The sequence below is a fragment of the Cyprinodon tularosa genome, unplaced genomic scaffold (assembly GCF_016077235.1).
Source record: "Cyprinodon tularosa strain WSP-4 unplaced genomic scaffold, ASM1607723v1 ctg531, whole genome shotgun sequence".
Lineage (NCBI taxonomy): Eukaryota > Metazoa > Chordata > Actinopteri > Cyprinodontiformes > Cyprinodontidae > Cyprinodon > Cyprinodon tularosa.
In genome coordinates this window covers 657,473-680,128 of record NW_024039265.1, presented here as the reverse complement: position 1 = coordinate 680,128, position 22,656 = coordinate 657,473, and the positions used below count along the sequence as shown (strand labels likewise).

Below are 22,656 nucleotides of genomic sequence, written 5' to 3'. Positions count from 1 at the left end.
CTTCCATCAACACCCTTGTTTATAGATGCTGGAGCTCAGCCTGTTTTCCAGTGTACTCCTGTTTCTCTGACCGCGACTGGCTGGATGTGCTCTCTTCATCCTCTGACATGGGAGCTGGCTCGAAGCTCGTCTGCCTGGCTGTGTGTTTCCTGGACGTGGCCGCCTTTTTCAGCTGCTTTTTGTATCTCTGCTTCTGTCTCCTTGAACCCCAGTCGGCCTCAGCAGAGGGCCGCTCACACTGAGCCTGGTTCTGCTGGAGGTTTCTACCTCTTCAAAGGGAGTTTTTCCTCTCCACTGTCGCTACAAGCGTGCTTAATGTGAGGGATTGCATTTGAGTTAATGAGTCGATGCAATCAACTGGTTTTTCTTAGATAGAAAACTTTGAATCAATCTGACTGGATGATCTGGTGAACTGTAAAGTGCCTTGAGATGACTTGTGTTGTGAATTGGCGCTATAGAAATAAACGGAATTGAATTGAAACTTGGACAACGTAGCCCCTTTGAAAATGAAAAACAAGAAGCTTTTTTATATTTCTGAAACATTATTTCAGCAGGGGTTTACTGGCGATTAATACTATGGTGAAGAGGAGGAGGAAAAGCCTCAGTTCCGTGACAATAGTGTTGATGAGCTGGACGGTGAGCCGCTGCTTTCTTTTTCAAATTTTAGTTTACTGTAGTGAATCTGCTGTGTTGTCTGTACTTTAGAAGTTCTTTTGCATTTTCAGAGCCCTGATACCCTGACACGGGAAGAAAAGCAGGGTGAATATAATGAAGAGGAGTCTCTGGACCTCACTGGGAGGGTGACGATTTCACCGTGAGTAATCACTTTTTCTTTTCCTCCCAAAGTGCTATTGCAGAAATCAGCTTTAACAATTACCTCTTTCTGCAGATGGATGCAGACTACGACCTGAACCAGCATGCTGCCTACAAGAAGAAGAAGGAGAAGGTTTCCCTACAGGCAGGTCTCCAACAATGTGAGTAACAGAGCAGAGCCTGGTTCCTACTAAAGTTTTTACGATACTAAACTTTTCAACTCGATACCGATACTAAGGAAAATATTCGATACTCAATACCATTTTCGATACCATAAGGATAAAAAAAAGACTCCAAAATTCTACAGAAATATTTTCATTAATACATAAAATACAATAAAGGTTGTATGCTGTGCACAATATTAAGCAAGCTTGATAAAAAACTTATAAATTAAAATTATTGTTCCTTCCTTGGCTATGCTTTGCACACATCACAATGACACTAGCCAAACCAGTTAAGAAACATAAATAATTCTCAGCAGCTGCACTTGTTACAAAAAAAAGTCTGAAACTGAAAATTGCACAGAATTATTCAATCACACAGTGTTCTGAAAGTGCATTGTCCTCTATTCTGCACTTTAGATGAATGACTGCTTAGGTGCCGCTGGTGGTAGCACTGTATCGATACTTTTAAAAATGAGTATTGTATCCGGATACAACATTTCAGTATCAATACTTTTTTGAGTATCGATACTTTTGACAACCCTAGTTCCTACAGTCCAGAACATGTCAGCTGGTTTAGCTGCTACCAAAGAAAGCCAAGGATTTGCCAAGGACTTTATATTAGATGTACTCTAGTATCCAAATGGAGCAAAAATATGCAGATGGTTTCATTATGATGAGATTCCATGTCCTGAATTGTTTCATTTTTTAGGAGCATCCCTGCTTCAACATAACTGAATTAACAAACATTAATGCCTCTTTCACACCGGCTCCACTCAGCTCAGCTACATTCAAAATGTTTCCATTATTCCTTTTTCAGAACTGGTACTAAAAAAGGAGCGATGGTGCATTCACACCAATGTGTCATCTTAGAAACTAGTGCACTTTGAAATGTGTGCAAGCTCATCTGACGCATTTTGTCGATCTCTACAGGCAGCGAGGGAGCAGCTTTGCTTTATTCGCTGTGATGATTGGGGGGGGGGAAATAAATTGTTTTAAGATGTATCTCAGATGCATCTGAAAACAGCAACTGTTAGGGATGGTTATCATTAAGAATTTATCAATACTCCTACTCTTATGGATACTCCTCATCATTCTGATATTTTATTGGTTCTTAATCTTTTAATCAGACAAAATGGTTGAAAATAAATAAGACTGCTTTTAAAACATTCAAAACAGCAGAACATTAAATAAAAAAGAACAGATAAAATAAAATAAGAGTGGGGTTTACCTCTGCAGATTTCTATATATTCAAAAGAAAACACAGGATAAATCCACAAATTTAGACTATATTTGGTTAAATAGGCACTGTCTTAGTTGCTGTCAGTGATGCATTAAACATTGATAAACTGCATCTAGTGTGTGCAGTGCTTATAAAATTTGTATTAATGTAGCAAGAAATGCTGCGGTTCTCTTTAAACAAAATGTGTGCTGATGCTCACATTAAGTATAAAAAAGAGCATGCATGTTTTTGCAAAGGACCATTGACATCAGAGCAATGAAACTGAAGACCAATAGTGTCCCTAACAAAGTTGAAATCAAATCTACGCCCATTAACTGCTTAATGTTATGTAAAATGGGTTCTTTCATGGTATTTTATTATATTTATTATATTTAATAAAAAAAAACCTGAAATGTTAGAACTATACATACAGTCATATGTTAATATTATATTAATATTATTATTATTTTTTACTGTTTTCAAGGCTGCACTTAAAAATTGTCTAGAAAGCTGTTCTTAAAAACATTTCTTTTTGTTTTACACTTGTGTTAACGGAATGACAAAATAAATCTGTCTAAAATGATATGCTGGTTGGTATAATGGCTTCATTTTTGTTATTTTTCAACTTTATTCTCATAATATTAGGACTTTATTCTTAAAAAAATCTCTAGCCTGGCCCTTATACTCTGTTGTTTGTATTTGGGCTATAATCATAATGGCGAACGGAAAAAAGCACTTCTCTCATTCAGAATAAAATTTATTTCCAAATTCAGATTCAGGTTTATTGTACACTATTTCAAACTATGGCAGAAAACCTTAGAAAGTGAGCAGTGAGCTTTAGAACCCGCTCTTTTGCCTCTTTAAATGCGAACTTTGACTGAACTCCCGTTTAGCTGTGGATGAAACTATAGTATTGTAAAAAAAAAACAAAAAACAAAAAAAAAACTGCTTTGTTTGGCTAATTAGCTGCTGCAATTAGCAAGCTCTCAAACACGCGCGCATGCGCAGGCCCATCGGTTGTCATGGACACGGAGCGCCTATCTCTAACCGTTCATTTCTAACTTGGACCTTGACGCTTGAACTTGCTGCAGTCTGTGGTTTGCTAACCTGCTAAAGATGAGCAACGCACCAGAGGAGAACAACTTGTCGGGACATCACCTGGAAGGTTTATGTCACTCTTTTGCTATGTTAATGAAAAAAATGTTAGGTAAAAAATGATTAATTTGATGTTTTTTTCATGGAGTTGGCTACATGCTAAGCTAGCTGCTAAGCTAGGTTAGCATGTAGCATCTTTGACATCTCAGAGATTAAATGTTTTTAGTCGACTGAATTCGTCAGGAATGTTAACAGTGATTTAATGATTTGAAAATAACTCTTATTTCTGTTTGAGAGAAACACCTTTGTTGAATTAGATGTGAAATGTTTGAAAACTAGATGGCGAAAACTATGAAAAACTATGATTTTTAAAAAATGCATTTAGCTCTATATGGATATGTTGGTAAAATTACATTCAATAAATATTCAAATATATTTGAAGGACATCTAACATAATATATTATCAAGCCAAACTGTTTCTTTTTTCCATTTAATAAAAAAGTTATCATTTTTAGTATTTTGGAAGTCGACTGAATTTAAACCTGATAAACAACTGGAAAAAAGAAGAGATGAAGATTCTCAAGTTGTTTAGTTTAGTAAATGTTTTTAGGAATTAAGTTTTTTATCAGTGTTTTAAAAAAGTTTTTAAGGGGTAATATGTATTAAATAGATGTTTTATTGGTTGGAAATAGGAGGAATGATAACAGAGATGAAATGATATAAAACAAAAACATATTTTGGTTTAAGAATATAATTTTTGATTAAGTTCATGTGGAAATGGTTAAAAAATACAAAATAAATTGTTTTAGGATAAACTAAATATTGTTACATACATTGGTACTTGAAAGGGTAGCTTTTTAAAAGATGCTGTGGTAGACATTTTGGTCTCCATGGACACATGCAAATAACAACTTTAAGGCTTTTTTAAGGTAGCATATATTTTTTAATTTAATGGAAGGCCAAAGGTGATAAAAATGTTTTTTATTTTAAAGTTTCTGGTTTCAAAGGGTCATTTTTGGTGAATTTGGTTTCCAATCCTTTAAAAACAAGGTGGCGTCTGGCCCCTTCTGTCAAAGAACAAGTATGGTCTATCGATACAACAATAAACAACTATAAGGCTTAAAATTATTGTGAAATAAAAATGAGATAATTTACATTTTTGGGCTGTAACATGTTTAGAAGTTGAGTAAGTTTATTATAAGTGCTGCCATTGCTAACTGTGTGAGGAAAAAAATAGAGAATGAATGTTTAATCAAGAGTTTAGAAAGGAGGATGATATGTTTATAGGGAGAAGGTAGAATTAAAACATCAATTTAGAACAATTTATTATTTTAACATATTTCTGAGCTATTTCTTAATTTTTAATCAATACAATTTGTTCATTGAGGACTCATTTTCTAGATCTTCAAAACATTCAACACTGGAGGGTTTCGCCTAAACCATTAAAGGTTCTGTATAGGACCCTTTCTTAGAGGTTTTAGAAAAAGAACAAAATTCTTCTGAATAGTTTGCTAATTTCCATTTCTGCTCTGGGCTTTCTATGTGTTAATAAAAGTCTTTATTTCTACTCTAGGATGCATTGAGGAAGGGGTCTGATAAGCTGAGGTTCTGATTCTGAGAAATTATAGATCTGAAATTTAAAGCCTGATGTTTTTAAGCCTTAATTTCTGTTAATTAGGACAATTTTCTGCTTATAGTTAATTAACCTCAAAGATTCATGATTATATTACCAAATCACCCAGTGAAACTTTTTTTTCCCGATAAAGAATAAAAAAAAAAATTTTTGTTTACAGTTTAAAACGTCCTTTAATCTGAACCAATCCAAATGAATAGTCTGGGTCAGCAGTAGAGACTGACACGGGAGTGGATTTTCACTCCTGTCCCGTCCCACTCCCACAGAAAAAAATGGTGTCCCGTCCCGATCCCGGGCCAGAGTAGAAATCTAAATCCTGTCCCATCCCACTCCTGGTGAAATTACTCCCATCCCGCTCCCATTCAGAATGACTCCCGCTCCTGCACCACTCCCATTCTTGTTGTTTTTGAGCGCGGGTGAAAAACTCAGAGCGGAAGTTACTATTGGTTTGCTCCTGCTCCCGTCTGCTCCCGTTAATGTTTAATCCTGTACCGTCCCAATCCCGTGATCGTTACTAATACTGACTCCCATCCCACGGGAATCCCACGGGAATCCCGTGACCCATGGGATTCCCGAAAAAATGTCAGTCTCTAGTCAGCAGTTCCCAAAGAGGGACGCGTGCCCCCTAGTGGGAGTTTAGTGTAATTGTAGAGAGCGTAATCGAAATAAAATGGACCATTTAGAGAGAATTTATTTATTGTTAACATCCTGAAATAAAAATCTAAACCCCATTAACCAGTAAATCAAAGATTTGAATTTAAAATAAATTAACAATTTAATGTTGGTCTTGTGATTTAAAGGATATTGTAGTTTCTTGTTCTTAAATTAGCCGTCAGCAAAAATAGCTGGTGAGGACGAGCAAAATGTCCTCCCTTTACAACGATCACTCCTCATTGTGACGGTGAAATCAGAAAAATGCTCCTCCCACTGATGCTGAGGATCATAAACTCAGATATATAGAAATATATAAATACTTGTGTGTATTTTTGTATGTATGTGTTTTTTTAGAACGACTTAAACTTTTCTTTTAACACTAACCAAACCACTAGCAATGATTAGATGTTTTTTTAATTAGTTTTAGCTCACAGATTGATGTTCGTATTTATTAAATCTACTTAGACCTGACTAACTCACACAGGCACAGCCAGCAACCTAAAATAAAGCATTGAGTTTTGTGATTTATTGTTCCTTAATTAATGTTCCTGGTCTAATGATTTTTTTTCCTCTTTGCTCCAGACGCCCCGCTTCCATCTGATCCTCCCCTGGAGCTCTGCATCCTGATGACGGATCAGGTTGATTTCCCTTTTCTTATCAGGATAGAACTTTCCTCCAAAGACTATGAGGAAGATTTTACCGCGGATGGTGCAGAGATTGTACCTGGGTTTTCGGTGTATGACAGGATAGGGGATTATCATGAGGTTGGTTGGCCTTTTAATGGTGAGTCTCTTGATGGGTCTAGTGAAGGCTCCATGTATGGTCTCTGCGATAGCTCTGAGACAGAAGACGATGACGACGAAGATGATGAAGACGAGGACGACGAAGACAATGACGATGAAGACGACGATGACCACCTTCCACCACAGGGCGAAGAAGACCACCAACTTCCAGGGACCGGCTCTGTCTCCAGGAGGAGGACAAGAGAGGAAGACGAAGATGAAGAGGAGCCCCCTGCGAAGATGTTTGGTCGTGGGAGGGAATAGGAATTTCATCAAGAATCTTCCTTTAACTCCTTCAGCAGCTTCTCAAAATGAAGAGAAGCTAAAGCTTAAGCAGAAGAACCAAACATTTTACCATCTTGCTTTGGATCATCTTGCAGAAGGAGTTAGATGTATATTCTTGGTGATTTGAGGTTGATTGGAGGTGGAAAGGGTGAAAGATCACATGTAGATGTTATTTATTGATTGGTTTTATATCTGGCAGGTCTATGGATATCTCAGGTAGCATCTAGCACCGTGGCTTTTCTTTACCCTGCTGCTAGATGTTAATTTAAGTTTTAGATCTTAAGAATTTTCCTTAAGCACAGACATCAGAGCAGAGACTGGAGACGTGCTACAATTTATAAAAGCTGTGAAACATGAGAGCTGGTTAAAGCAGAAATAATCTAACATGCTCTACGTCTAATGACAGAGCTGGACCATCTCCTAGGTAACAGAAGGCAAACCAAACAATCCAAGGGTTGATTTAAGAACAAGGTTTTACAAGAACTAAAACAGAATGGAGGCAAATGGAAAACATAAAGAAAAGGACAAAAACATAAATCCTGGTTGAAAACAGGCGAAGCACAAGGAGGCAAATCAAACTGAGGCAACAGCTGGACATCGCTGCTGGGGACACATCAAAACCTCTAAGGAGTGAGACATCGCTGCTGAGGACACATCAAAACCTCTAAGGAGTGAGACATCGCTGCTGGGGACACATCAAAACCTCTAAGGAGTGAGACATCGCTGCTGGGGACACATCAAAACCTCTAAGGAGTGAGACATCGCTGCTGGGGACACATCAAAACCTCTAAGGAGTGAGACATCGCTGCTGAGGACAAAAACACAGGAAGGCAAACTAAGAATCTAAAGTTCTAAAAGTGGAGATGAGGAAAACTTAATGCTGCTGGAGACCAACTGGATCTAGAATAGAACAGTGACACAGCTTGTTAAGGTCATCAGTTGAACTGTTCTCTGGGATGATGGTGAGAAGGTAAAGACGATGCTTGGAGGGACTAGTTGATTTCAGAGCAGTTTGAGGCAGAGGACAGGACTGATGTAAGGATGCGGGTTGTGAGTGACGCCGATTGTTAGAACCCGCTTTCAGCTGTGAGTTGATCTAGTTCTAGATGTTCCTCTGGTCAGTTGGTGAAAGAACCCTCTGCAGACATACTCTCCATATGATCTAGGCCAGTTCTGACCACAGTGGATCTCTTCTGTGTTTTCTGAATCCCATGTCGGACCGAGCCGCTACAAGCTTTGGGCTGTCAGAAGATGCTGATGAGATCTACGGCGACCAAACCAGAGGAGCAGTAAACAGTGAGAGCATGTTCAGTAAGGAGCAACAATGATCCATCATTTAAATATAAAGTCAACATTTCAGGTGGCCTCACTTAGTTTTTCATTTATCTTCAGACTCTGTGGACGTCCAAAAGCAGAACTCCTGTGAGGAACCGGGACCTCCAGGATGCTGAGGAGCCTCCTAGTCCCCACCTGAGGACGACACAGAGGAAAACACCTGGAGTAAGCCTTTATTAACACGACAACAGAAAACTCAACTTTAAAATTTGTGTCGAGGAAATTCTGTAGATTAATTTAGCCTCTTTTTTTTTTTTTTACAGGGAAAGCAGGTTCAATATGGAAGCAGCGTTCTAACAGTCGGATCTCCATGGAACAGACTCCATCCACATGTGTTTGAAGGTATGTTGGTTGTTAGACTAGAGAGGAATCACATGCAGACAGTTTCAGACTCTGAGGACGCTTTGCTTTCATTGATGAAGGAGCTCAAGCAGAGGATGGAGAACACAGACCACCAAGGAGGAGAAACATGGCTCCTCTGCTCGTCTCTCCAACATTCTGGAGTCCTGGAATGAAAAACGTCGACGACCCCGCAGCTAAACCATCAGTCTGCTCCACCCAGAAAGAAGGTAAAGAACCTTTATTGCTTCCAGATGTTCATCAGTATTGGTGATGACAATAAAAACAGATCCAGAACAAATAGATTCAAAAGCCAAAACCATCCCATCAAGGTGGTCTAACCTTTAATCCTTATCTTTCCATCATGAATGGATGTTCATCTAAATTTTCATCTCTTTTACCAAAACTTTACCAGAACCAGAAGTTCTGACTTTTCCATTAGACCACAGATAAACAGTTCAGAAGCAGCTTCTAATCCAATATGGGAGAATTTCCCCTGGTTGATCTCTGAAGGGTTTTTAGAACTTATTAAAGCAGAGAAACGACCCTGATGAAACCGACTGTAGACTCCAACAAATGCAGCGTTTTCAGGCATTTTCTCCAAGCATCCATTGTCTACAGTTATCACTGCTGTTAGCTTTAGCTTCTCCCTGTGTGTTTTCCTCTTCTCTTGGTTAAAGTTCCACCTCTCCCAGTGTTTCTGTGTTAAATGTCACAGACCAGCGTGTTCTCTCACTAACTCCTGTTCTTCTTTTTCAGAGATGGTCAGCTGCTCCTTGGACCGGCTCCTCTGTGTCTGTTGGACGTCTGCTGTCCTGTTAAAGACTCGCTCGGCTGCAGTAGATGGGCGCTGACATGGAGCCGGGTTCTGTTGGAGGATCCTTCCTGCTTAAAGCTAGTTTTCCTCTCTACTGTCACCACTTCATTGCTCAGGAGGAGGGACTGATGGAAGATTGGCTGAGCTTCCCTGGATTGAATATGTTTCGCCATAATACACTGAATTTGTCTTCATTATGCTGTAAATAGGATCTAACTTGATGTTTATTGTTGAATTTCATTCTGTGTTTGTGTTGAATTCTGTTACATGTTTCTGTTTTAAAGCTCTCATGTAAATTGCCTTGATATCATATTAGCTGTGACTTGTTTTTATTTTTTTTAAATTGAATTATATCAAATCCTGCCTACTGGGTCTGGTTCTGTTAAAGGATTCCTGTCATTCTATCTTCATCTGTTATTTATTATTACTATAATAAAGGTTTGATTTTTGTAAATTTTTCTTGAAATAAGTGGTTTTAAATTGGTTCTTTATAAATAAACAAACTGAAGTAAACTTGAGCAAGAGTTTTAATATTACTATAGTGCAGCTCTTTAGCATATTTGTGGTTATTATTGTTTCTCATGTAAACAGAACAATTGTTCTGGTCATCTTGCAGCATCTGAACAAATTAGGTCTATAAAGTTTGTGGTTGTTTTTCATCAGTGGCAGTTCCAGAAAATGTTGTTAGAGGCGGCCAGTTAGCTCTATAAAAAGGACAGGAAAGCATAAAACAACTCAAGTTAGTGGAGCCAAAATCAAACTCTAATTGCACTCTGTAACAAACCATACTAAACAGGTTGGGGGTCGTTGTTCATCAGTGGCCATTCCAGAAAAAATGTATAGGTTTGCACAGAGGGGAGGATGAAAATTAATAGATGTCAAAAACATTTAAAAGTAAATCTCTGCTGATCACAATAAACAAGAACATGAATTCAAACATCTTATTTTCCAAATAAATCACTAAAAACAGACCAGATTTCCATGAGGTCCTTGGGAATGAAGCTCCGCTCATATTAATACATTAGTGGAAGTTAAATAAAAAATGTTTCTAAATAATCACTTGACCTGATCTAACAACTTCTATGTCATTCAATTTTTATTTTACTTTAAATTGCATTAAAAATCCTTCCCTTGTTGGTGTATATTAGAGTTTGCAATTAGGTTTTTAAACTTCTTTGATTTTTTTAGTTGATAATGGGAATTAATTTGAATCCTTCTTTTATGTCTCTTGTAAAAGAAATGCTGTGTTAGCCTTAGTTCTAAAATTCTCTCTTGGTTTTTCCTTTGAATCCAGGAGCAGTGAAGTACCTTGAAAGCTCAGTCAGTCAAATAAAAAGTCTGAGCTTTTTGTCTTGGAGTTTATGTAGTAATGCTGAGTGGCCAGTAGATGGCAGCATTCTTTTATTTTTTTATATTGAACTAAATCCAGTCTCCTTATTTGAAACACATCCATCATAAAATACATGAAATCAGCTTAGTTCACAAAGTACTAAAAACAAACTCATTTATTTTTTTTATCTACTGACAGCAACCCCAATTTAAAGTGTGGTATAAAATATTATTGTATTCTCTATCAAATTAACAAATTGTATCCTTAAAGACAAACAGTTTATAAATTTTCATAATGTTAGACTTCTAAATATGATGAATATAAAAACAGGACATGGATTCAGTGGTTCTACTGTCATCAGATGCTGAATAAGACATTTACAGAGTGGAGCATTTATTTCTGTTTGAGGTTTTTAAGTGTTGTGGTTTTGGTGAATATTTTATCAAATGGAAATTTCTATCATAGTCAAGTTTAGAGTGATTGTAATATTTCTAAAAAAAAATATATCAAAATAAAAAAGGATCCAGTTAAGGGGATGCTTTTCCTCATTTGCTGTTTATTAAAGCTATTTAACCATTAGCAATAACCATAAGAACTCACTAGAATGAAACAGGCATAACAACTGGGCATCAACAACACCGTTATGCATTATTTGCAGCTGATGCATTGTTAGTTTTTAAAAACATAGAAAAGTCCAAAGCCAAATTATTAGAAATGATCAAGTAATTTGCATGCTGGTCCTACCATTGACTGCCTATTTACTTACCTATTCACCCAAATTAATAATAAATAACCAAAAACAAAGGAAACTGACTAAATAACCAAAAAACATAATCTCATAACAGATATCAAACAATAAAATCAAATAAACTGAGCTAGATTATGCACAAATACAAGAAACTTTGTTAATTATTAACAAAAACTAATTGGCACTTACACATAAAAATCCACAAAAACTCCACCAAGAAAGGAAAATAGGCATTCGAAATATTTTAAAAATCCATATACCTTAACCGCAGACATTTTTCACATTTAAATAATGACAAAGAATCAACAAATATTTAATTTAGTCATATCATTGGAAACAAGGAGTAATAAACCTTTTATAACAATATTCTAAATAACCAACGGTAATAAGCTCTCAAAGATATCTTCCATCCTCCTTCTAAACCATGGAGAACATTAATTCTACAAAACTGTCCGGCTCCAAGATGTGTCCATATCCTGTTTATTTTTAAAGACACGAAGGCTGTCCTGATTAGATGGCCTCCATACACACAGTGACATCCACCATGTGAAGGAAGGTCTTCTACTCTATCTATCTGGCTAACAAAGAAACAAAGCACATAAATAATAAACCTAACATATATATCTATAGTTTTCTTTTCTTAAATTACTTAAACCAGTTGCCTCTGCAGGTGTGTGTGCAGCGTTGAGTATCAATCCGACAATCCCAAAAAAAAAAAAGTTGTGCACCACTAGTTTAGTTTGCTTTACTGTATGTTAACTTGTCTGTTTTCTCTTAGAAACTGACAATTGTCCATATATTTCACAGAAAATTGCAAAGTTAAAATTGGTAAAACAGGCAAATGACAAAAAAAAAATCTCCTGCATAACCTTTCATTTTCAAGTAATACACCCAAGTTAGCTTCCAAATCTCACATTTGGTCAAAAACCCTGCATTATGTTTATCATTATTACATCCAGATAACATTGAAATGTGAAAACATCAGAAATCTTTGTTCTGTTTAGCTGTGACAACAGGGTGCAGGATAACTTAACGCCACTGGAAATCTCCCACCGGTCCACGTTTAAGGAGTGGATACAGGTTCTAAGTTCAATAGCCAGCTATGAACGGGCCCCTATAGGGTGGCTGGGGGAAAGACATATTTAATGAGGTGTGGGGCCCATTACTAGCTGGACATGTAAGGATGTTTCCTTCTACGGTACTTATATTTTATTAGATACAGGAACAGGCTTGCTATAATAGACTTTTTAGGGTGTTTTAGTGTTTTTTTGTGATTTATGTTATATGTTGTAGGTCTGGCCTGTTATTTACATTGTTGCTGGACTGCTTTTTTCTTTTTTTATATTACTGTTGTTATTATCGTCTTGTTTTGTGATTATTTGTGTAGGGAAGACACAAAAAAAGAAAAAGCTCTTCTGTATCTGTCTGACAAAAAAACAAAACAATAATAACAATAATAAAAAAAGAAATTTACATATCTACTTTCCTATTTTCTAAACAGTGCATAATAAACCAGCTTTTCTTTTCTGATTTCACCACGGTTAAATTTCCCTGCTTTTATTTTGAAGGATATGTCTACCGGAAGTAGTATTACTGTTTCCGGTTCGGTGTTACTAAAGCTGTCATAACACGCCAATGATTCGGTAACAGGACGGAATGTAAACGGTAATAAAGACGGTAGTTCCCAGGTTGGTGTTTTCTGTCCCTCGGTGGAAACGGTTCCTCCTTTCCGCTCAGTGGAAACCAAACTCAGCGATGGAGCTCAGTCCGCCGCCGCTCTTCACATTCGGGGTGATAACTGACGTTCAGTACGCGGACATTGACGATGGATTTAACTTCTCCCGCACGAGGAGGCGCTACTACCGGAGCAGCCTGCAGCTGCTGAGGAACGCTCTGAGCGGCTGGTCCTTATCGGCGGTTAAGCCTGACTTCGTCCTCCAGCTCGGTGACCTGATAGACGGCTTCAACAAACCGCGGGGCGCCTCGCAGGCGGCGCTGGACGCGGTGCTGCGGGAGTTCGCCTCCTTCCCCGCCAAGGTGCATCACGTGTGGGGAAACCATGAGTTCTATAACTTCAGCAGGAGCGAACTGATGAAGTCCCCGCTGGACAGCAGCTCCTACGCGGAGCGGAGCCCGACAGGAAGCCCGGTCCGGGAGGACATCTACGCCTACCAGTTCAGCCCCTTCCCTGGGTTCAGGTTTGTGCTCCTGGATTCCTATGATGTGAGCCTGCTGGGCAGACAGGGCTCCAGTCTGCACTATAATGCAGCCATGGACCTCATTAAGCTGCACAACAAAAACCAGGACCTCAACTGTCCTCCAGGTATTACTGCGAAAATACTCTAATGGCAATAAAAAGCCTTTTTAGATTTATTTTTTGTATAAGAAAAAAAAATAAAATTATATATATATATATATATATACAGGTGCTGGTCATAAAATTAGAATATCATGAAAAAGTAGATTGATTTCAGTAATTCCATTTAAAAAGTGAAACTTGTATATTATATTCATACATTACATACAAACTCATATATTTCAGATGTTTATTTTGTTTAATTTTGATGATTACAAATGACAACAAATGAAAATCTCAAATTCATCATATCAGAAAATTAGAATATTGTGAAAAGGTTCAAAATTGATGGCCCCTGGTGCCACACTCTAATCAGCTAATTAACTCAAACCACCTGCAAAAGCCTTTAAATGGTCTTTCAGTCTAGTTCTATAGGCTACACAATCATGGGGAAGACTGCTGACTTGACAGTTGTCCAAAAGACGACCATCGACACCTTGCACAAGGAGGGCAAGACACAAAAGGTCATCGCTAAAGAGGCTGGCTGTTCACAGAGCTCAGTGTCCAAGCACATTAATAGAGAGGCGAAGGGAAGGAAAAGATGTGGTCGAAAAAAGTGTACAAGCAAGAGAGATAACCGCACCCTGGAGAGGATTGTGAAACAAAACCCATTCAAAAATGTGGGGGAGATTCACAAAGAGTGGACTGCAGCTGGAGTGAGTGCTTCAAGAACCACCACACACAGACGTATGAAAGACATGGGTTTCTGCTGTCGCATTCCTTGTGTCAAGCCACTCTTGAACCACAGACAGCGTCAGAAGCGTCTAAAGAGAAACAGGACTGGACTGCTGGTGAGTGGTCCAAAGTCATGTTCTCTGATGAAAGTAAATTTTGCATTTCCTTTGGAAATCAAGGTCCCAGAGTCTGGAGGAAAAGAAGAGAGGCACTTCATCCACGTTGCTTGAAGTCCAGTGTAAAGTTTCCACAGTCAGTGATGGTTTGGGGTGCCATGTCATCTGCTGGTGTTGGTCCATTGTGTTTTCTGAGGTCCAGGGTCAACGCAGCCACATACCAGGAAGTTTTAGAGCACTTCATGCTTCCTGCAGCTGACCAACTTTTTGGAGATGCAGATTTCATTTTCCAACAGGACTTGGCACCTGCACACAGTGCCAAAGCTACCAGTACCTGGTTGAAGGACCATGGTATCCCTGTTCTTAATTGGCCAGCAAACTCTCCTGACCTTAACCCCATAGAAAATCTATGGGGTATTGTGAAGAAGAAGATGCAATACACCAGACCCAACAATTCAGAAGAGCTAAAAGCCACTATTAGAGCAACCTGGGCTATCATAACACCTGAGCAGTGCCACAGACTGATCGACTCCATGCCACGCCGCATTGCTGCAGTAATACAGGCCAAAGGAGGCCCAACTAAATACTGAGTGCTGTACATGCGCATACTTTTCATTTTCATACTTTTCAGTTGGCCAACATTTCTATAAATCCTTTGTTTTTATTGGTCTTCAGTAATATTCTAATTTTCTGATATGATGAATTTGAGATTTTCATTTGTTGTCATTTGTAATCATCAAAATTAAACAAAATAAACATCTGAAATATATGAGTTTGTATGTAATGTATGAATATAATATACAAGTTTCACTTTTTAAATGGAATTACTGAAATCAATCTACTTTTTCATGATATTCTAATTTTATGACCAGCACCTGTATATATATATATACTTAGACTTAGACAGATTTATTTGTCATTTGTCAAAGGAAATTTCGTTTGGAACAGCTCTCCGGATAATTTCAGCTTCTTTAAAAGTGCAGCCTTGGGAAAAAAAAAAAAAAATAAAATAAAAAAAAAAAAAAAATATATATATATATATATATATATATATATATATATATATATATATATATATATATATATATATATATATATATACACACACCGCAGAGACACAAGTGGCAGCTTGGTCTGTTAATGGAAGACAATCAATTAATGCTGATATGACTGATGTGTTATGAAGCAGTTTTTTAGCTGCTTTGGAAAAGTGTTCATGTTGTTGGTTCTCTGATGTTCTGAGGGACAGAGTTCCACTCCTGAGCTGCTGTGATTGTAAAGGCTCTTTCACTAAAAGCCGCAAACCTTTTATTAGTTATTGTTGACATTTTTGACAGAACGATTCTAGACAGGGACCAGCAGGGGCCAGCACCCCTGTAGAGCAGGTCCTGGCCCCTGTTATGGCCCCAAGAACATACACTGCAAAAAAAAATTTTTTTTTCTCGAATCAAATGTTTTGTCCCTTGGATGGAATTTAATGATTTACATTTAAAAGAAGAAGAAGAAAAATATCAACCCTGAGTACTAAGTGCCTCATAGCTAATTGTAAAATGAAAAAAAAACAAAAAACGTTTTATTTGTTTGAATTAAGAGCAAGTACGCTTATTTTAAGAACACTTTTATTTATTTCGATCTTTTTTTGCTCTGTAATACTAAAACAATACTATTGTGACAAGAGTTTCTAAAAGAGACCAGATCTATTAGTCTCTTCAACCATTATAACTTAACCTTTTGATGTATGGAATTATTCTAAAATTTCTTTTTCTATAGTTAACTACAATTGTGTGGCTATATAATTATAGTGGTCAATTATAACATGCACTGTTTGGAACCAGCTGTGATGGAAACAAGTTTTCTAGACATTGTGGAAAATAAGAAACATTTAACTTTTGTCCAAAGACATCAATAGATCCCTTGTCATTGTGTATGGCAGGCTGTTTTGACATTTATTAGTTGACTGAATCCAGATGTTTCAAATGGATTTCTCCCTAGTCATAATTAACATCTTTGATATCTGAAATAACATTCTTCCTAACTAAAATCAATATTTCATATATATTAAATGTAATTCCTACTAGTACAAATGAGGTCACGTTTCCCATTCATGTGTATTGGGCTTTTACTTACAGATATCTACAATTACATTCTTCCTATCTAAAACTGAATTCTGACGAGGATGGACTGTAATATCACCTCTCCATAATATAGTTAAGGCTAGTAATAAGGACAATTTCAGATATAAAAAATGAATAAGCATTCTACAAATCCAATTCTTCACCTCAAAAATCTATTTCTGCTTGTAGAAATGTCATTACAGATATCCACTACTTATTTTATGACTAGTTAAATAAGGATTCCAGATATCTGAATTCCAATGTCTATCCATAATGCAGTTTTAGAAACTTCTAAATAAATAATGGGGCTCCGTTTTAACATAGAGTAAGCAGGCTGACTAGTCATATTTCTATCATAGATAGCACTAAAGCATTTTACCTCGGCACAATAACAATATTCCTTATCAGTATTGTATTTAAGATATCACTAATTATATTTCTACCAGTAGAAATGCATTTGTAAGTACTCAAGAATCACATTTTTACTAGTAAGAACTAAATTTTAGATATCTACAAATATTTACTTATATTAAGTGGCCGTTTTAACATATATTTACTTGAACGGATATGTATTTCATAAATGTAATAGTATCCTTCCTATCTAAAATAAACATTTCAGATATCTAAATATAATTCTTACTAGTATAAATGACATCACTTTTCCCCATTCTTGTGTATCGGGCCATTACTTTAAGATATCTGAAATAAAAATAAATTTCAGATCTCCGTTTTGGAAGAAGAAGAATAACTTATCAGCACAAAAACACTTAGTTAGACACAACATAAATTTACCATTCACTACGATTTGACTAAAAAAATCTAAACAAGATAACAATAACAAAAAAATTTACATTAAAATTTAAAAAATTTTTGGAGATCGGAAAATGTCATTTAGGTCTTTTAAACAAAATAAAATCAAGGGCGACCCGTTTTTCCCTCCCCAAAAAGTATAATGTGTTAAAGGTTAACAATGTGTTTCCTGAGAAAATAAATGCCTTAAAATCCTTTCTGTTTTATCACTCGTCTCTGCCCGATCATCACCGGAAATGGGATCCTACGCTACTTCCGGGAGCTAACTTTTTCGGATTTGGATTTAAACATAAATATAGTGTTTTTAAGTTTTATGTTTTTCGTTTTAACCTTATGCTATATAGTGCATAATCTAAAGAAAGAAACAACAAAAATGCAGATAAACATAGTTTAACCATATTTTGCCGGACTGCTCTAATGATGATGACGTTAGAGAAGCAGTTTAATGAAGAAAATGTAAAAAAGCATAAAAATTGTCTCACAGAAGTCATAAAGCATTTGTTAAAGATGTGTATTAGTATTCTTTAGTGAGTCAAGGATAGAAATAAGTAGTTTTAGTACCATAATTACATTATGTATGGACACCCGGATGTATATCTGTTGGTGCATGCGCAGGACGGATCGTTCTTCCGGGAGTGATAACGCCGTTAAAACCTTTGTAAATAGATGGACAGTTTACCCGTAGAAAATCTGCCTTAACTATGACTTATCTCTGGCAGCGTCCAATAGGGCGCCTACATATTAATGTATATGGAGTTTATAGCCTAAATACGTTATGTTGGATCATTTCACATTAAACACTCATACAGATCCCAGCGCTGATCATTTATTTTTGCTAAGAGAGTAATATCTATCCTCTTAAAACTATTGAAACCTCAGAAATGTTCATATAGTGTCAAATTACAGTTAACGTTTTAGATTTTATTTAGTGGAAGATAAAAGATCAGTTGTTGTGCTCAACCTGCCTAAGATTACAGCTGCAAGGCTTTTTTTTTAAGGTGTGCCTCTATCAGCTTTACAAATCTAGAGCTGGAAATGCTTCTTTGCAAAATCAAGCTCTGTCAGGTCGGATGGATAGCAGCTTGTTTGTCTCAAATATGTTCTCTCTCTATTGAAGTTGGCCTTTCAGGTTTGAACAGAGCTCAGTGGCATTTTAAAAGGTTGCTTATTAGTGCATAACTTTAATCTGCTTCAAACTGCTCCACAGCTTTCTCCCTGATATGCTGTCGCTTGGTCTTAATGATGCTTCTCAAAGAAACGTCTAAATGTTCACGGAACAACTGGATTTATAACGAGGTTATTAACAAGATTCTCTGCAGAAACTTTGGGTTAAAAGTGGGTTTTTATTAACATATTAGAAGGAGCTGCACGAACGTAATTATGACAACCTTATATTAGTTCCCGTCTCTGTGAGTTTTGCTTTTCTCGTTGCAGAGTTGAAGCATCTCAGTCGCTTCACGATGTTCAACGGCGGGTTCAGTCAGGATCAGCTTGACTGGCTGGAGTCTGTTCTGTCTGTGGCCGATGAAAAGAAGGAAAGAGTCATTATTGTCAGTAAGTGAAAACCTGTTTCTAGACTGTGCACATGCCTTTTGTCCTATGGAGCACGCCTCTGACAAGCTACGCCGTTGATATCTGCACCTTTTTCAGCTCTGCCATATTGTTTGTCTGCTTTAATTCAAGTTTCAATTCAATTCAGTTTATTTCTATAGCGCCAATTCACAACACATGTCAGACTGATTCAAAGTTTTCTATCTAAGGAAAACCAGTTGATTGCTTCGACTCATTGACTCGAAGGCAATCCCTCACACTAAGCATGCTTGTAGCGACAGTGGAGAGGAAAAACTCCCTTTTAACAGGAAGAAACCTCCAGCAGAACCAGGCTCAATGTGCGGGGCCATCTGCTGAAGCCGACTGGGGTTCAAGGAGACAGGAGCAGAGATAGAAAAAGCAGCTGTAAAAGGCGGCCCCGTCCAGGAAACACACAGCCAGGCAGACGAGCTCTGAGCCAGCTCCCATGCCAGAGGACGAAGAGAGCTCATCCACTCAGTCACAGTCAGAGAGACAGGACTACACTGGAAAAACAGGCCGATCTCCAACGTCTATAAACAAAGGTGTTGATGACAGCAGCACAGCTGATATTTCTCTCCAGGATGGATTCACAGCCAAACAGGAACAGACGAAGCTACTATGAGAAAAAGCAGAGAGAGCAGAACGTTAGAGATTAAACTAACAGATTCTGCAGAGTGAGAGAATAGAGATAGAATGAAGCAGATTGATGAACAAATGCATGGACTAGTTTCTCTGCATGACCTCTGGACAGGATATTTCTAGTCCATCAGATGGATCCTGCCTTCCACGCACAGAATGGACTGAACTGTTAAACCAGGCTCAGTGACGGGTTGCGTCCCACCCCTGCAGTCGCCCCGGGATTCAGTTCTGTCTATTCGTTTTTGTTTTAAAGATGTTTTGAACTTTCTCACTGACTGTCTCACCTTGAATACTGGGTCCATCTGTCCCGAAATCAAAGTGCTATTTCTGGAGAAACCTTAGTGTGATACACAGTGGTGGCAGTGTTATCCTGGGGTTATATATTTCCACTGAGGGTTATAGCTGTAAAGGGGATCTAATCCTAGTACCAGAACTCCAACTGCTGCCACTTTTTTTTATTTAATGAGTCTGAAAAAGCTGACAGAATCAAGCTGCAGGAGCTAACAGGTTTATTTTCCGTTTAAAGGTCACCTTCCGATCCACCCCGACTCCACCGATGCCGTATGTCTGGCGTGGAACTACGATGACCTCCTGGCTGTTCTTCGCTCCCACAGCAGCGTGGTGTGTTACATGGCTGGCCACGCCCACGACGGCGGCTACTGCCTGGATAAAGACACCGGCGTTCACCACCTAACGGTGGACGGGGTGATTGAAACGCCTCCCGACAGCGACGCATACGCCATCGTCTCCGTCTACACAGACAGGATGGTGCTGACGGGGAGCGGCAGGATCGCGGATCAGGTGTTCTTGTTTTCCTGATAGCACCGTGACTCCGTGTGAAAAAAGGCAGTGGTCACATGATGAGATAAACCGTTTCGAAAGATTCTGCACGTTTTCCGCGTCACTTTATTGGGAGAAATGTATTGAAACGCACTGAAGATGACAACATGTTCATTAACAATGTGCTGCTGCTGCTCCACCGCCTAAAGGTGGTTACAGTTATTATTTTTATCATAATAATTTCAGAATTTTTAAAATTTAAATAATTATAAATTAAGTTAAAATTAAATGTGTATATTTATTTATAAAAAAAAGTTCAAAGCAATGAAAGTTTCTACGACGATTGAAACTGTTTGCTTTTATCCCAACGGTCTTATTCTGCATTTTAACTCTTTAAGATGAATAATTTAGAATAAATTGCCCTTTTTGGACTTGAATTCAAATCTCTTATAATTTACCCTTGAAAAGGCACTAATTAAAGCCTTAATATAAAGTTTGCTGTATGCACTTTTTTTAGCAAGTGTCCAGTTGAATGATGATGCATTCAGGTCATGTGGGAGATTTCCATGCACTTTAATTTATTTGTATTCACAACTCTTCTAGAGGGCTAAAACTGAATTGAACTGATTGATCATTGTTTGAAAACATCAACTAATGTAGCATTTAAATATTTGTTAACGGGAGTCAAGATTATATAACCTTTAATATACAGAATTAGTAGCTTAGAGGAGTGATTGAGCTGAAATTCTACAAAATGTGAATACTATATGTATTTAAGATTAAAAAAAAAATTAGGTCTGTAAATATATCCTAGGAAAAGCTCCTCAAAGGTTACAAACATTTCACTTCGTGACCCCAAAAATCCCAAATTAAAGGACTGTTAATCCCCTAAACACACATATAATTACGTAAATTTGTTATTAATATGAAGTATTTCTTTTTTAGGTTGAAATATATTTTTTCTTTGAAAAAGGACATTTTTTTCAGCATTTTTTTATTTTCATTGGGACATTTAACTATTTAATGGTTTATTTTACATTGTAATTGATATTTAAAGAAGCGTTTATATACCAAATAGGCATTACATCACCATAATTGTGAAAACCAGCTTGCGATCCCCCACTTGGTGTCTGGTATGGCCTCTCCTGGTTAAAAAAAAAAAAAAATAGTAAAAAGAAAAAAACTGCTGTAAGATTGAGAGTTTATTGATTGAAAAATGTGTCAACAGATTAACCGACCAGTGAACTGTACGTTAATGGTATTGAGTTGAATTGAGAGAGATTTTGTTTTGCAAGTTTCTGTCATTAACAATGCATTTAAAATTTGCAATAAATATCTGTTTTTCGTGCAAGACATTCATTGGTGTTTGTGACATTTTTTTTCTAAATTAAACTACTAATCAAAACAAATATTGCTAAATGAATGAGTTAATTAGTGGGGAGTGTGACCTAGTGGTTAGAGCAGCGAGCTTGGGCTCTGGGAAGGTTGCAAGTACCCGGTTTGACCCCCACAGCCTTCACTCTGGGTCCTGAGCAGATATATTACATCATATATAACTGGTTCTGTGTGTATGCATGGAACTACTTCCTGTTGATCGTAAAGCCGTATGTTCGGAAAAGAAGCTTGAGGTGGAGAAAAAGCTAGAGAATGGGAAAATGCAAATTTCCAAAAGTGGCTGGAAAACGAGGAATTTGGAACATAGATGCAGCCTGTCAATGGTATATATGACAAAAGATTTTGCTGTGTTTTATATACCGGTGTATATATATATATATATATATGTGGATGAGAGTCATGGGTATTTGTTGATGGCATTAAAATTAATTTCTAAGAGCAATAAAAGAGCATTAAATTAGAGTTACTAATTCCTGTATAAACCTTGAGTATGTTTCTGTATTTACCAATTTCATCCAAGGAGATGAAGATTTTTTTTGTTACATTCCAGAATAAATGGATGTGGAGACTTTCCTAAGTGATGGGGTTTAGTACTTTAATGTCTGCATCACTATGTTTTCTCGTTATTATAAATATGTAACACAGTCAGCCCATAAGTTGTGTTGTATAAAGAAGCACCATGGTGAGCGACCAGTGAGACCAACTGTCTCACTGTATAATGAAGAGGCTGCAGCGCCGCAGACTGAGAAGAGTGGTAAGAACAGCAGGGAGGATCATCGGGGCTCCTCTTCCCTCCAATAAAGACATTTCATTCCAGAGCTGCGTGTCATTATTAAACCTTTAACACCCCCAGCAATGGCCTGTTCTCCCTGCTACCCTCTGGGAAGAGGCTTTGCAGCATTCAATGCAGGACCAGCAGGTTCTGCAACAGCTTCTTCCCCACTGCCATCAGACTGCGGAACCATTGAGAAAACTCTAAATCATG

At 37.4% G+C, this 22,656-nt stretch overlaps 2 protein-coding genes across 2 annotated transcripts; both read left to right on the top strand.

Annotated features, from left to right (window-relative positions):
* Window positions 1-3,252: 3,252 nt before the first annotated feature.
* LOC119796031 (calsequestrin-2-like) lies at window positions 3,253-6,747 on the top strand. The gene is made up of 2 exons (XM_038304355.1): window positions 3,253-3,361; window positions 6,161-6,747. Exons 1-2 carry the CDS (start codon window positions 3,313-3,315, stop codon window positions 6,622-6,624), a joined length of 513 nt encoding a protein of 170 aa, XP_038160283.1. The 5' UTR covers window positions 3,253-3,312; the 3' UTR covers window positions 6,625-6,747.
* Window positions 6,748-12,808: 6,061 nt separating this feature from the next.
* adprm (ADP-ribose/CDP-alcohol diphosphatase, manganese-dependent) lies at window positions 12,809-20,737 on the top strand. The gene is made up of 3 exons (XM_038304320.1): window positions 12,809-13,537; window positions 18,720-18,839; window positions 20,023-20,737. Exons 1-3 carry the CDS (start codon window positions 12,970-12,972, stop codon window positions 20,313-20,315), a joined length of 981 nt encoding a protein of 326 aa, XP_038160248.1. The 5' UTR covers window positions 12,809-12,969; the 3' UTR covers window positions 20,316-20,737.
* The last annotated feature ends 1,919 nt before the right edge of the window (window positions 20,738-22,656 follow it).

What these genes read in the sequence shown, in the direction of transcription:
- LOC119796031 (XM_038304355.1), top strand. Translation starts at nt 3,313, where the DNA reads ATGAGCAACGCACCAGAGGAGAACAACTTGTCGGGACATCACCTGGAA. An exon ending in GTCGGGACATCACCTGGAAG is followed by an intron (nt 3,362 to 6,160) that starts GTTTATGTCACT and finishes TCTTTGCTCCAG; the next exon opens with ACGCCCCGCTTCCATCTGAT.
- adprm (XM_038304320.1), top strand. Translation starts at nt 12,970, where the DNA reads ATGGAGCTCAGTCCGCCGCCGCTCTTCACATTCGGGGTGATAACTGAC. An exon ending in GGACCTCAACTGTCCTCCAG is followed by an intron (nt 13,538 to 18,719) that starts GTATTACTGCGA and finishes TTCTCGTTGCAG; the next exon opens with AGTTGAAGCATCTCAGTCGC. An exon ending in GGAAAGAGTCATTATTGTCA is followed by an intron (nt 18,840 to 20,022) that starts GTAAGTGAAAAC and finishes TTCCGTTTAAAG; the next exon opens with GTCACCTTCCGATCCACCCC.